We start from the raw sequence: 16848 nt of genomic DNA on the forward strand, positions 1-16848 counted from the left end.
GCTGACCCGGGTGGGTGGCGTTTGTATTTCCGCTAGTACCTGGCTGTTCTTTGACTTTGTGGACAAATCCCAACCAATCACATTATTCATCACAGGGACCCTTCTTCTAAGCGCACCCTCCAAGCCACCATCCTCCTTATGATTGGGTGACATCAGCTCAGAATGCTTTGTTTGTGTAGTTTTCCCGCCACAGGGTAGAGGGCGCTGCACTTATCTCTTTTATATACTACTGGGACAGAGGGGAAGCACAGATAGAGCTGCCGTTGGCTTCCTTTCATCCAACATTAGAGGACATTTTCTCTTAATTATGCATTATTACGCTGCAATACAAATACAAACAAGAAAAATGACAAGGACAACGTCAACAAAAAGTTTTTCTGGGAAAAAAAAAATAAAAAAAATAGACAATGCTAAAGAAGCAGATATTGTCTTTGATAAAATGAGACGACGCAGGCTCTTGCAGTGAATACAAAGTTTATAATACATTGAAAAACACAAATTTAAATAACAAAAATGAATTTTCAGAATTTTTAAGAACTCGAAACGCAACAATTCGTTAGAAATGCCAACAGAACATATTAAGAACTGAACCTGAACAAATTTGCTGTAATTGGGGATCCCACAATTCCACATTCAGTGACAGATGAGTCCCCCTTCCCCCCCGCCCTGCATACAACGCAGAGCCATTTGAGTTTTTTCTCTTTTTCTGCAACTGAAAAGCAAAAGAAAAGTCCGTACAATAGACAGACAGACAACTCCCGGCGTCATCACTGCTCTGCCTCCGAGGGATCCCTAAAACAATGCGCCGTGCTGTTCAGAAGATCCACCACGATGGACAGTAGCTGCGTGTATTGGTGCTCTTCGTCAGCGGGTAGAAGGGAAAGCCGGTCACTCAGGTTCCTCTCCACCATATTGCGCACGGCCTGCCGCAGAGCGCCGAGCAGCTGTATTGTCCGCGAGTCGCTTTCCAGCTTCAAAAGATCCGAATCGGACAGGTAGACCACCATCTGCTGCCCGTAATCTGGAAGACACACAGAGGGTCCCAACAACCAGTTATACACAAAAAATAAAAAAATGATTTGATGTGGAAAACCCTGTGGAAGACCAGCCAGCAGGGGGCATTGTGCATATATGACAGGGGGGAAGGGACTGCCCTCCACTTCCATGCCGATACCGGCTTCATCAGTACTTATCAACTTAGACCTGCACTGCCAAAAAAACGTTAGTTTTCATTTATTTGTCTTTTTTTTTTTCATTTTTCGGGTCGTTCTTTAACCACTTCAGGACCGCCGTATTGCCATTGTACGTCAGCACAATGGCACAGGCAGGCAGAATCACGTACATCTACGTGATTGCCTTCCAGCGGGTGGGGGGTCCCATCGGACCCCCTCCCGCTGGTTACGGCGGTCCGATTCGGTCCAGGAGCGCTCCGTGATGAGGGGATGGCCGTTCGTTTTCGGCCACCCCCTCTGGATCGCTCCTGGCCAATGAGAAGCTTCCTCCCCTGTGTATTGTTTACACAGGAAGGAGGAAGTGATGTCATTCTCCTCGGGGCGGTCTTTTTGACCGGACTACGAGGAGAAGAGTAAAAGTAAGTCTGCACGAACACTACACTGACATGTAGGTACACACAGGCACACAAACCCCCCCCGATCCCCCCCCCGATCGCCCCCCGATCCCCCCCCCGCCCCCCCTCCCCCCCCAGTCACAGTGTCACTGATTGCATTGATCATTTCTTTACTGATCAATGCATTCAGTGTCAGTTGTGACAGTAAAAACTGTCAGGACAGTTAGTGTTAGGTCCAGGGTAGCCCCCTATCACCCCCCAATAAAGATTTAACCCCCTGATTGCCCCTAGAGTTAACCCTTTCACCCCCTTTTGCCAGTGTCACTAAGCGATCATTTTTCTGATCGCTGCATGTGTCGCTAGGTAGCTAGTTATTTTTTTAGGTTCACCGCCAGGTTTTTATATCGCTAGGTACCCCGATATACTACCCAATAATGTTTTTAACCCCCTGATTGCCGCTAGTTAACCCTTTCACCCCCTTTTGCCAGTGTCACTAAGCGATCGTTTTTCTGATCGCTGCATTAGTGTCGCTACAGTCGCTAGGTAGCTAGTTATTTTTTTAGGTTCACCGCCAGGTTTTTATAGCGCTAGGTACCCCGATATACTACCCAATAATGGTTTTAACCCCCTGATTTCCGCTAGTTAACCCTTTCACCCCCTTTTGCCAGTGTCACTAAGCGATAATTTTTCTGAACGCTGCATCAGTGTCGCTAGTGTCGCTAGGTAGCTAGTTAACTAGGCTCCCAAAAAGTCCCCCACATGTGGTATCCCCGTACTCGGGAGAAGCAGCAGAATTTATTTTGGGGTGTAATTTGACTTCTGCCCATAGCATGTGTGAGCAATATATCATTTAGTGACAACTTTGTGCAAAAAAAAAAAAGTTTGTAATATTCCCGCAACTTTTGGCAAAATATAAAATATTCCATGGACTCAACATGCCTCTCAGTAAATAGCTTGGGGTGTCTACTTTCCAAAATGGGGTCATTTGGGGGGGTTTTGTGCTATTTTGGCATTTTATGGCCTTCGAAACTGTGATAGGTAGTGAGGAGTTAAATCAAAAATTTGCACCCTTAGAAATCCTGAAGGTGGTGATTGGTTTTCGGGGTGCCGTGCGCGACTAGACTCCCAAAAAGTCCCACACATGTGGTATCCCCGTACTCGGGAGAAGCAGCAGAATGTATTTTGGGGTGTCATTTCACATATAACCATGGCATGTGTGAGCAATATATCATTTAGTGACAACTTTTTGTAAAAAAAATTTTTTATTTTTTTTTTTGTCATTATTCAATCCCTTAGGACAAAAAAAATAAATATTCAATGGGCTCAACATACCCATCAGCAATTTCCTTGGGGTGTCTACTTTCCAAAATGGGGTCATTTGGGGGGGATTTGTACTGCCCTGCCATTTTAGCACCTCAAGAAATGAGATCGGCAGTCATAAATTAAAAGCTGTGTAAATTCCAGAAAATGTACTCTAGTTTGTAGACGCTATAACTTTTGCGCAAACCAAAAAATATACGCTTATTGACATTTTTTTTACTAAAGACATGTGGCTGAATAAATTTTGCCCTCAATGTATGACTAAAATTTAGTTTATTCGATTTTTCTTATAACAAAAAGAAGAAAATATCTTTTTTTTTCAAAATTTTCGCTCTTTTTTCATTTATATCGCAAAAAAAAAAAAATCGCAGAGGCAATCAAATACCATCAAAAGAAAGCTCTATTTGTGGGAAGAAAAGGACGCAAATTTCGTTTGGGTGCAATATTGCATGACCGCGCAATTACCAGTTAAAGCAGCGCAGTGCGAAATTGCAAAAAGACCTCTGGTCCTTAAGGTGTTTATTGGTCCGGAACTGAAGTGGTTATGATCGCAATTTGCAAATTTGAAAAAAATCTTAATTCGAAAAAATAAATAAATCGTAAATTCGAAAAGCCAAAAATCTGAAATAACTAAAAATAACTTAACTATTACTAAACTATTAAATTAGAAGTATTGGAATTTCTTTCCAACTTTGGCTGTTAGTGAACGTAACGAATACAAAATTTGTCCGAAGTTACGAATTATACAAAATAACGAATTCCGCATCTAAACGAATGGAACAAATTAATAAAAACATTTTTATTATTATTATTGTAATTAATTATTATAAATTTGTTAGGTTCCATTAGTTTAGTTGCGGGATTCGTTATTCCGGATAATTCGTAACTTCGGATAAATTTGTATTCGTTACCTATCATTTAATAGCTAGTAATAGTTAAGTTTTCAAAGTTCCAAATGTTTTCAAATTTCCAAAGAGGTTTTGAATATTGGTAAAAGTTTGTTAAGAGGGTTTTGGTTAATATAAATATTACAAATTAACGAATTTGTCGAAATTTGTTAAAAAATTAATTCGGAACTAAACAAATTGCACATGTCTAATGTAAAGGGCCTCAACCGTGGCTCCTGGCAGCTACAAAGGGCCACACATAACAATATGACCGAAGGCTTTCAGAGACTTCAGACGTATTGGAGGAGATGATCAGACCTTGCAGACATGCGACAGGGTTGCTGGAGGCTAAAGACACCCTAAAGGGAGATAGAAACTGTGGCGACGCAACATGAGACTGCTAGAGCTCACGGTCCTTATAGCCTCTTTATAAATTAATGTTTCCACTGCTGGGATCTGCAATGGGCCACACAACAAATAAAGGGTCACAGGTTGGGCAGCAGCTATCTTCACGAGTAGGGGGGCTTTCCCGAAAAGGGAATTTCTCCCAAAAGTACTTGGGCCAACAGGGGATGGCACCATAGATGGGAATTATGCGCAACCCAACTACCCTAACCTACCTAACTAACTACTACCACCCACTCCGCGGTGAACTTCTTAAAATGTCACCAGGGTACGTGGTTGTCAAATAGTTGACTATAACGACATAAAGAACTTTGAATATGTCCACAGTTAGCCCTTGTACACACGGTCGCATAATCCGACTGTGTGTGGTATGCATCGGACTGATTCCGTCGGAATATCCGTCGGACCCAATTTTCCAACATGTTGGAAATATTTTCCGACCAACTGGTTCGATAGGACATACTCCGATCATGTGTAGAGAATTTTGATCGGACCAAGTGCCACGCATGCTCAGATCAAATTCCTACATCAAAGCTATTGGCTACTATTCCCATCGTAACGAAATTACGTCATCACGTTCTGAATGATCGGATTTTTCGACAACTTAGTCCGACCGTGTGTATGCAACAGTTTCGGACAAGATCCGACAGGCAAAGTCCGACGGATTTGGTTGGCAGAATGTCCGACCGTGTGTACAGGGGCTTAGACTTCAAAGTAGCTGTATTCTGAATATATTCCATGGCGAGTCTCTTCTATGATCTTCATTGGGATCCCTAATGGGGCAGCAAAGTCTCCCTCCAGCTCCTGTGTAGGGATTAACATGACAGGCCACACCTCCGAGCTATAGGAGATCAAAGCCTGCATGTCATTGGTGGGTGGAGAGGCGTTTCTGTCCTCCTATACTCATTCACATTTGACAGGGTCTCCTTTTTCCAAGTCTAGAAATTATTTAGGAAAGCACGGCAGGTTTAAGAGTTCACACTTTGAGCCCTGGTGGGGAGATTGGCGCACTTACCTTGACAGGTGATGGAGCTGTCTGTCATTAGGAGAATCGCCAGTGGGTGCACCATGGAGCTGTCCCGCACAAACACTGTGCCTGTAGACTTCACTGCCTGGAAATAGGTGAGCCATGGAGAGGGGAAATGCATCTGGTCCCTGCCGAAAGGAAGAAACGTGTCACATAGGGTCATCTCTTCACCAAACATCTCTCCAAACCAGTGGTCTCCAAATTGTGGCCCTTTGCTTGCATTTATCTGGCCCTTGGGGCACTATTCCTCTCACTGACACCAATGATGGGGACACTATTCCTCCCACCGATACCAATGATGGGGCACTATTCCTCCCACTGACACCGACGACGGGGCACTATTCCTCCCACTGACACCGACGACGGGGCACTATTCCTCCCACTGACACCGACGACGGGGCACTATTCCTCCCACTGACACCGACGACGGGGCACTATTCCTCCCACTGACACCGACGACGGGGCACTATTCCTCCCACTGACACCGACGACGGGGCACTATTCCTCCCACTGACACCGACGACGGGGCACTACTCCTCCCACTGACACCGACGACGGGGCACTACTCCTCCCACTGACACCGACGACGGGGCACTACTCCTCCCACTGACACCGACGACGGGGCACTACTCCTCCCACTGACACCGACGACGGGGCACTACTCCTCCCACTGACACCGACGACGGGGCACTACTCCTCCCACTGACACCGACGACGGGGCACTACTCCTCCCACTGACACCGACGACGGGGCACTACTCCTCCCACTGACACCGACGACGGGGCACTACTCCTCCCACTGACACCGACGACGGGGCACTACTCCTCCCACTGACACCGACGACGGGGCACTACTCCTCCCACTGACACCGACGACGGGGCACTACTCCTCCCACTGACACCGACGACGGGGCACTACTCCTCCCACTGACACCGACGACGGGGGCACTACTCCTCCCACTGACACCGACGACGGGGCACTACTCCTCCCACTGACACCGACGACGGGGCACTACTCCTCCCACTGACACCGACGACGGGGCACTACTCCTCCCACTGACACCGACGACGGGGCACTACTCCTCCCACTGACACCGACGACGGGGCACTACTCCTCCCACTGACACCGACGACGGGGCACTACTCCTCCCACTGACACCGACGACGGGGCACTACTCCTCCCACTGACACCGACGACGGGGCACTACTCCTCCCACTGACACCGACGACGGGGCACTACTCCTCCCACTGACACCGACGACGGGGCACTACTCCTCCCACTGACACCGACGACGGGGCACTACTCCTCCCACTGACACCGACGACGGGGCACTACTCCTCCCACTGACACCGACGACGGGGCACTACTCCTCCCACTGACACCGACGACGGGGCACTACTCCTCCCACTGACACCGACGACGGGGCACTACTCCTCCCACTGACACCGACGACGGGGCACTACTCCTCCCACTGACGACGGGGCACTACTCCTCCAACTGAAACCGACGATGGGGCACAAATCCTCCCACTGACACCGACGACGGGGCACTATTCCTCCCACTGACACCGACGGCGGGGCACTATTCCTCCTACTGACACCGACGACGGGGCACTATTCCTCCCACTGACATCAACAACGGGGCACTATTCCTCCCACTGACACCAACGATGGGCCACTATTCCTCCAACTGACAACGATGGGGCACCATTTCTCCTCCTCTTGACCAAAGGTGCTATGTAATTATTTTACTCCTACTGACTACCAAGCCTGAGACATTGTCTATTCCCTCTGGCCCCTCTAAAGTAAGGAGCTTACTAACTGGCCCTTTGATTGGAAAGTTTGGAGACCCCTGCGCTAAACCCTAAACAAGTCCTAGCCAAGCTTACTCTCGATGGACTCTTAAAAGACAAGCCCAACCAAAAGGGATCATTCAGGGAAATGCGGAGTCTCAAGTTCCTCTGGGCTTGTATATCTCATGGAGACTGTAGCTGTATTAATATCCCATTATTTCTGGCTCTGTTCCCATCCACTTTGGGTCCTTGTGGGTATCCACAAAATCCCAAAGTGGGATCTTGTGGGTAAACCAGTTGTTTGGCAATCCAGCAGAGATGGTGGGATCCCCATCAAAATGGCTGTGGCTGGTGAGGAGACCCGAGAACTTTAGGAGACACGGTCAACCAAACCAGCCTGTGGCACTCCCTTTCCTCAAGGAACATGTGACCAAAATCCTAAATCAAGTGCTTTGGCATTGAAGAAATGGGCAATCACTTCAAGAAATTACATTACGGAGGATAAATATACTTTTGTTTTTCAGTAGAGGCTCCACGGTTTAGAAGACACTTTCCCCCTTCATGACATAATACTAAACAACCTAAATTCAGCCAGTATGGAGGAAGCTCCTACTGCATTACGGGAGTACTATGGTTTTCCTTGTTCAAAACCACCAGTTGGCAAAACAGGCTAGACTACACGGTCAACCACACTGGCTCAGAAACCATACCACAGATTTGACACCACTTGGCTTTTCTCAGGAGTCGCAGTGCTCGGAAATCGGGAACGTTCCAGTCTAGTATGCATTAGGACTGCATTCTATTCAAGTTTTTGACAGCAAAGAAAGTTGAGCGGCTCTGAGGATGTAACCAGGAGAGCCTGTCTGGGTTGGGGGACTGTTCCCACCAATCAGCAAAGAGAACAATGTTCTAACCAATCAGCACGAACAAACATTTTCCATTTGATAGACAACAACTTCCCTTTTCCATCCCCCAAACTCACCTATTAACGGTGCTCTTGTGGAGGAGTACGGGCCCACCCTTCGTCTTGTACGAGAGGCTGTTAGGCCGGAACTTTCCACGTAAAACTTGCCCACGCCTGACCTAAGAGGAGAGACCAGCACATCACTCATTGTAAAATAGCCAATCCCAGCATGTCTCCAACTTCCCCGTCTGTTACCTGGATGAGATTGGGGTATAAGCCGGCCAGCAACACCCCTTTTACAAGTTCAGGCTCAGTGCTAAACTGGTTGCATAGAGCACGGTTGTTCACACATTCACTTGGACTGGGCACAAGGTGTGCATCATGAGCATTGGAGGAGAACTGTGAGATAAGACCTGGAGGGGGGGACCAAAAACACACAAACATGAAAAAGAATCCAACAAACCGCATGAACATTGTATATGTTACAACAATTAGCCTTACAGACTATCAAACAATCAGGAATTAACGATTTGCAAGTTATTTAGCTTTACTGACTAGTGAGGACAACTCAGCAGCTTGAGAGCCAGAGCCCACATGGAGTCTTATTACAGCCACAACAGTCAACTGTCTAACCTTACATAAGTTCTTCCAGGTGCGGAGAGAACCTAACTTTTCATACTGGTATGCACACTTAGATGTCGGGAGACATCAGACAGGTAACAGATAAGCATCAGGTAGACTTCAGTTGATCCCCAACTATTAAAATGAAGAGTCAGACTCCAATGTAAGGAACATTCTTCTCACTGATCACCAATGTAAGGAACATTCTTCCCACTGATCACCAATGTAAGGGACATTCTTCCCACTGATCACCAATGTAAGGAACATTCTTCTCACTGATCACCAATGTAAGGAACATTCTTCTCACTGATCACCAATGTAAGGAACATTCTTCTCACTGACCACCAATGTAAGGATCATTCTTCTCACCGATCACCAATGTAAGGAACATTCTTCTCACCGATCACCAATGTAAGGAACATTCTTCTCACCGATCACCAATGTAAGGAACATTCTTCTCACTGATCACCAATGTAAGGAACATTCTTCTCACTGATCACCAATGTAAGGAACATTCTTCTCACTGATCACCACTGTAAGGAACATTCTTCTCACTGATCACCAATGTAAGGAACATTCTTCTCACTGATCACCAATGTAAGGAACATTCTTCCCACTGATCACCAATGTAAGGAACATTCTTCTCACTGATCACCAATGTAAGGAACATTCTTCTCACTGATCACCAATGTAAGGAACATTCTTCTCACTGATCACCAATGTAAGGAACATTCTTCTCACTGATCACCAATGTAAGGAACATTCTTCTCACTGATCACCAATGTAAGGAACATTCTTCTCACTGATCACCAATGTAAGGAACATTCTTCTCACTGATCACCAATGTAAGGAACATTCTTCCCACTGATCACCAATGTAAGGAACATTCTTCTCACTGATCACCAATGTAAGGAACATTCTTCTCACTGATCACCAATGTAAGGAACATTCTTCTCACTGATCACCAATGTAAGGAACATTCTTCTCACTGATCACCAATGTAAGGGACATTCTTCTCACTGATCACCAATGTAAGGAACATTCTTCTCACTGATCACCAATGTAAGGAACATTCTTCTCACTGATCACCAATGTAAGGAACATTCTTCTCACTGATCACCAATGTAAGGAACATTCTTCTCACTGATCACCAATGTAAGGAACATTCTTCTCACTGATCACCAATGTAAGGAACATTCTTCTCACTGATCACCAATGTAAGGAACATTCTTCCCACTGATCACCAATGTAAGGAACATTCTTCCCACTGATCACCAATGTAAGGAACATTCTTCCCACTGATCACCAATGTAAGGAACATTCTTCTCACTGATCACCAATGTAAGGAACATTCTTCTCACTGATCACCAATGTAAGGAACATTCTTCTCACTGATCACCAATGTAAGGAACATTCTTCTCACTGATCACCAATGTAAGGAACATTCTTCTCACTGATCACCAATGTAAGGAACATTCTTCTACTGATCACCAATGTAAGGAACATTCTTCTACTGATCACCAATGTAAGGAACATTCTTCCCACTGATCACCAATGTAAGGGACATTCTTCTCACTGATCACCAATGTAAGGAACATTCTTCCCACTGATCACCAATATAAGGAACATTCTTCTACTGATCACCAATGTAAGGAACATTCTTCTCACTGATCACCAATGTAAGGGACATTCTTCTCACTGATCACCAATGTAAGGAACATTCTTCTCACTGATCACCAATGTAAGGAACATTCTTCTCACTGATCACCAATGTAAGGAACATTCTTCTCACTGACCACCAATGTAAGGATCATTCTTCTCACCGATCACCAATGTAAGGAACATTCTTCTCACCGATCACCAATGTAAGGAACATTCTTCTCACCGATCACCAATGTAAGGAACATTCTTCTCACCGATCACCAATGTAAGGAACATTCTTCTCACTGATCACCAATGTAAGGAACATTCTTCTCACTGATCACCAATGTAAGGAACATTCTTCTCACTGATCACCAATGTAAGGAACATTCTTCTCACTGATCACCAATGTAAGGAACATTCTTCTCACTGATCACCAATGTAAGGAACATTCTTCTCACTGATCACCAATGTAAGGAACATTCTTCTCACTGATCACCAATGTAAGGAACATTCTTCTCACTGATCACCAATGTAAGGAACATTCTTCCCACTGATCACCAATGTAAGGAACATTCTTCTCACTGATCACCAATGTAAGGAACATTCTTCTCACTGATCACCAATGTAAGGAACATTCTTCTCACTGATCACCAATGTAAGGAACATTCTTCTCACTGATCACCAATGTAAGGGACATTCTTCTCACTGATCACCAATGTAAGGAACATTCTTCTCACTGATCACCAATGTAAGGAACATTCTTCTCACTGATCACCAATGTAAGGAACATTCTTCTCACTGATCACCAATGTAAGGAACATTCTTCTCACTGATCACCAATGTAAGGAACATTCTTCTCACTGATCACCAATGTAAGGAACATTCTTCTCACTGATCACCAATGTAAGGAACATTCTTCTCACTGATCACCAATGTAAGGAACATTCTTCCCACTGATCACCAATGTAAGGAACATTCTTCCCACTGATCACCAATGTAAGGAACATTCTTCCCACTGATCACCAATGTAAGGAACATTCTTCTCACTGATCACCAATGTAAGGAACATTCTTCTCACTGATCACCAATGTAAGGAACATTCTTCTCACTGATCACCAATGTAAGGAACATTCTTCTCACTGATCACCAATGTAAGGAACATTCTTCTCACTGATCACCAATGTAAGGAACATTCTTCTACTGATCACCAATGTAAGGAACATTCTTCTACTGATCACCAATGTAAGGAACATTCTTCCCACTGATCACCAATGTAAGGGACATTCTTCTCACTGATCACCAATGTAAGGAACATTCTTCCCACTGATCACCAATGTAAGGAACATTCTTCTACTGATCACCAATGTAAGGAACATTCTTCTCACTGATCACCAATGTAAGGGACATTCTTCTCACTGATCACCAATGTAAGGAACATTCTTCTCACTGATCACCAATGTAAGGAACATTCTTCTCACTGATCACCAATGTAAGGGACATTCTTCTCACTGATCACCAATGTAAGGGACATTCTTCTCACTGATCACCAATGTAAGGGACATTCTTCTCACTGATCACCAATGTAAGGAACATTCTTCTCACTGATCACCAATGTAAGGAACATTCTTCTCACTGATCACCAATGTAAGGAACATTCTTCTCACTGATCACCAATGTAAGGAACATTCTTCCCACTGATCACCAATGTAAGGAGCATTCTTCCCACTGATCACCAATGTGAGGAACATTCTTCTCACTGACCACCAATGTAAGGAACATTCTTCTCACTGATCACCAATGTAAGGAACATTCTTCTCACTGATCACCATGTTAAGGAGCATTCTTCCCACTGATCACCAATGTAAGGAGCATTCTTCCCACTGATCACCAATGTGAGGAACATTCTTCTCACTGATCACCAATGTAAGGAACATTCTCTCACTGATCACCAATGTAAGGAACATTCTTCCCACTGATCACCAATGTAAGGAGCATTCTTCCCACTGATCACCAATGTAAGGAGCATTCTTCCCACTGATCACCAATGTAAGGGACATTCTTCTCACCTGATCACCAATGTAAGGAACATTCTTCTCACTGATCACCAATGTAAAGAACATTCTTCCCACTGACCACCAATGTAAAGAACATTCTTCCCACGACCTCCCAATTTTTTTTTTTTTTTTTTTTTTTTAGAGAGTCCTAGCTACTCTTTAAAGAGGAAGTAAACCCTGATGGGTTTACTTCCTCTTTGATTCCCTGCAAAAGTAAAGCATAATGGACTACTATGCATTGCATAGTAGTCCATTATGTGTCACTTACCTGACACAGAAGCCAGCGAAGTCACCGCTGTCCCCTTGTGTACGGAGTGTCCATCTTCTCGGTGGGTCTCACTGCTCCGCCGCTGTCATTCGCCAAACCACGATGTCACTCCCGCGCATGCGCACGGGAGCCGCCACTCGCGGCATATCGCCGTTGACAGCGCCGCGCCGCTATCTACGGTGCATGCGCCGTAGACAGCGGTGCCTGTCTTTCGGCAAATATCTCCTAAACTGTGTAGGTTTAGGAGATATTTCTTGGACCTACAGGTAAAGCCTTAATCTAGGCTTACCTGTAGGTCAAAGTTGGTTGTAAGGGTTTACAACCACTTTAAATCCCTTTTCTCTACAGTTATAGTAAATAAAATTGAAGATTGATCATTCACATTAATCACACACATCGGTTGGACTTGTGTCTTTTTTCAACCTCGCCTACTACGTAACTATGCTCAACCATATCACCAAATCTTTGCAGCATGAACACCGGGAAGATTCTAGACCTGCAATCTAGAGCTCACCTTGGATGTAGCGCAGTGAGGAACTGGAGAGGACGTTGTCCTTAGAAAATCTTTTCTTTCAAAATCACTCCTGAGACCGAGAACCTGTTTCCAGGCATGGAGAATCTGCACAAACGCCAAGTGATCACTGCACAGCTCCCCACTAAATCTCGCCTTCACCTGCAACATAAAGAACCAATCACAGACTGTCCGTTCACCTTCCAAGTTCCAGTCCCTTAAAGACTGTTCATATCGCTTAACAATTTGTGGGAAACGTCTTATTTAGATTGAAGAAGTCCTTGGAAGGAGAGTCGTACAGCTACTATTCCTGACAAATTATAATTAAAGGCCTTTTAAACCTTCCTATTCACACCTACTGCATGAGATGTACATTGATTCTGTAGTTTCATGGCGTCATGTGTTGTGCTGTACACACAGCCTACAGTAGAGTCAATCATCAACTTCCTGCGTCAGCAATTTCTGTTTTTGTTCAAATATGAGGCATGGATCTGCATGATTTTCTGTAGTCTGAGAACTGACACTTCCTGTGAAGAAACTATATATCCCATAATCCCTGGGGCTCTCAGTCTAGCGCTCTGCGGGTGGGACCTACAGTTATTAGATCTGACAGAGACACACACAGATCACCGCGCAGTCCCTCATCAGCAGGCCCACATTTGTGAAATGGTAAAGCATGGGATTGGAAGCAGCATGAAGTTGCCGCCCCCCTTAGTAAATGGCGACAAGCTAGGTGAATGAATACATGGACATAGGGGAATCAATCAGCCATGACACTACAAGCTGCAGCCACAACAGTACTAAACTAATACCGAGCTAGAACAACAAAAACATTTGAAGGTTTACAATGCCTTTAGTTTAATTTTTCTCTGCGACTCTTTGTATAGCTCCCACATATTCTATAGCGCATCACATGATGGGATTTTGCCATCCTCAGCCCTCCAAGTTTAAAACTGCTCTCGTGGTTTTCTTCAATGTGACCACTTCATTCAGATGGTGGAATGTGGACACGTCCTGCCCTCTCCACAACCTCTACAGGTCCTTCTCTTGTGCCCGTTCTCCCTTCCCTTATCTGTATAGAATAACCCCCATCTGTGTGAAGGAAATTAATTGAAAGACTCCAGCGCATGCTCACCTTGTTGACCTCGGCTCGATTGAGAATTCCTCCCAGGAACGGGTCTCTGGTCAAACAGGCCACCATGGTCAGTAGGGGATGTAGACAGCGGAATATGGCGGAAAGGACGATCGCCTTGGCCAGGCTGGGGTCGGTGGCGATATTGGCCACATGCTGGCCCAGTGATGTCAGGTCCTCCTGGTCATCCAGCACCCCTGGAACACAGGTGGAGGGGGATTAGGAGAAAGCTCTGCAAGTAATATGTCACAGCTACCTAAAAACACTGGCTGCAAAAGTGATTAAACAAGGATGCTGGGAGATGGGATGGCGGCCCGAGGGGAGACACGCGAGGATGGGCCGCGCGGCCCGAGGGGAGACACGCGAGGATGGGCGACATGGGGAACCCGGGACCTAATCGGCTTTTCAGCGCCATTCCAGACAATGACTGATCTACGTTACAGACAGACCAGAGGGTCAGGATAGCAGAGGACAGGACACCTACGGATCTCCTGCAGCAATCGCACTGCGTCTTTGATGGCGGGCTGGTCGGGACATTCCAGCGCTTGTGAAAGGAATTCCACTGCCTAAAAAAATAAAAAAAAATAAAAAAAGAAAGAAAGAAAAGGACATAAGTGACAAATGTCAGGAAGACATGATGACAAACCAAATAACGCCGTGCCATCTCACCGTCATCTCCGGGTGTGTATCTTGGCCTGAAGAACCAGATTCTCCAGAGGTGTTCGCAGGATCTCCGGCACCTGGAAGTCGGCCATTTCCTGGTGCTGCTGACGGGTGAAGAGATGATAGGAGTATCCAGGCTGGCAGCGCCCCGCTCGCCCTCGTCTCTGAATGACGTTGGATTTAGACACCCAGGTGGTCTCCAGGCAGGAAACCTGCAGAAGCGACATTCAGTACATGGTGGAGCACGAGACATACACATATCAGCACAGGGAGGCCGAGCTCCAGGCACACACCTCTATATACCGTCCATAGATCACTACAGGGGGCGGAGCTCCAGGCACACACCCCTATATACCGTCCATAGATCACTACAGGGGGCGGAGCTCCAGGCACACACCCCTATATACCATCCATATATCACTACAGGGGGCGAAGCTCCAGGCACACACCCCTATATACCATCCATATATCACTACAGGGGGCGGAGCTCCAGGCACACACCTCTATATACCATCCATATATCACTACAGAGGGCGGAGCTCCAGGCACACACCTCTATATACCATCCATATATCACTACAGGGGCGGAGCTAATCTAAGGGGACCCTCTGCACTGACCCCAGTGTAGTGAGGTTTCTTATCCACCAATCTAAGGGGACCCTCTGCACTGACCGCAGCATAGTGGGGTTCTTATCCACTGATCACCAACATGAAGTAACAAATTTTCACTGTCCATTTCTTCCCTCACCATTTTATTATTTATGTCATTTAAATATTATCAAATCATAGCAAACAACCCGGGATGCACTATATACCAGCTACTAATAACGAAACACTACAAAATATGAAACCATAATAACCATTTTGTATTACGATTCATACTTTGTGGCACTGCATTATTTTTATTATTTATAAGTTCTGAGGTTTATGTGTGTCTGCCTTGATGATAGATGCACATGTGCCAGCTACTTTCCTCATTCTTTTATGTCACCGTTCACACTACTGTACTGTGATCTATAGATAAAGTATTATCCGGGGTTGGGTAATTAATACTTTACAATTAAAAAATGTTGGTAACAGATTCTTCTCTTTAACCACTTCCCGACCAGCGCACGACGATGTACGTCGACAGAATGGCACGGGCAGGCATATTGGCGTACATGTACGTCCAATATTCGTTGCCGCCGTGCCATCGGGAGCGCGCCGCCGGCGGCGCGCTCCCGCGCTGGTCGGGACCCCCGTGAGTCCGGTCGCGGGACCTGCGGACTCGATCGCCGCGGGCATCCCCGCGATCGTCTCACGGAGCGGCCGAATGGAGGAAATGCTGTATAAACAAAATTTTTCCATTCTGCCTAGCAACTAGTGACGCTGATCTCTGCTCCATGTGATTGGAGCAGAGATCAGTGTACACTAAATGAAAGCCCAACCCCCCCACAGTTAGTAACACACCCCTAGGAACACTTAACCCCTACACTGCCACCCACTGGTTAACCCTTTCACTGCCAGTGTCATTTACACAGGAATCACTGCATTTATATAGCAGTGATTACTGTATAAATGACAATGGTCCCAAAAATGTGTCAAAAATGTCCGATGGGTCCCCCACAATGTCGCAGTCACAATAAAAAAAATCGCAGATCGCCGCCATTACTAGTAAAAAAAAAAAAAAAAAAAATTATTAATAAAAATGCTATAAAACTATCCCTATTTTGTAAACGCTATAACTTTTGCGCAAACCAATCAATAATCGCTTATGCGATTTTTTTTACCAAAAATATGTAGAAGAATACGTATCGGCCTAAACTCAGGGAAAAAAATGTTTTTTTATATATTTTTGGGGGATATTTATTATTACAAAAAGTAAAAAATAATGCGTTTTTTCAAAATTATCGCTCTATTTTTGTTTATAGCGCAAAAAATAAAAACCGCAGAGGTGATCAAATACCACCAAAAGAAAGTTCTATTTGTGGGGAAAAAAGGACGTTAATTTGTTTGGGAAGCCACGTCGCACCGACCGCAGCAATTGTCAGTTAAAGCGACGCAGTGCCTTATC

At 45.4% G+C, this 16848-nt stretch overlaps 1 protein-coding gene across 1 annotated transcript in view; it reads right to left on the reverse strand.

Annotated features, from left to right (window-relative positions):
- Window positions 1–457: 457 nt before the first annotated feature.
- DHX30 (DExH-box helicase 30) overlaps window positions 458–16848 on the reverse strand; it is a 35874-nt gene continuing 19483 nt past the window's right edge. Inside the window, 10 exon segments of the mRNA XM_077493880.1 lie at window positions 458–1021; window positions 5195–5334; window positions 7981–8081; window positions 8158–8315; window positions 13004–13045; window positions 13048–13162; window positions 14136–14329; window positions 14617–14698; window positions 14802–14815; window positions 14818–15007. Of these exon segments, the coding sequence (XP_077350006.1) occupies window positions 768–1021; window positions 5195–5334; window positions 7981–8081; window positions 8158–8315; window positions 13004–13045; window positions 13048–13162; window positions 14136–14329; window positions 14617–14698; window positions 14802–14815; window positions 14818–15007 (1290 nt within the window). The 3' untranslated portion in view covers window positions 458–767.

This window comes from Lithobates pipiens, unplaced genomic scaffold, assembly GCF_037356315.1.
Source record: "Lithobates pipiens isolate NorthernLeopardFrog02 unplaced genomic scaffold, aLitPip1_a1.2 Scaffold_19, whole genome shotgun sequence".
Lineage (NCBI taxonomy): Eukaryota > Metazoa > Chordata > Amphibia > Anura > Ranidae > Lithobates > Lithobates pipiens.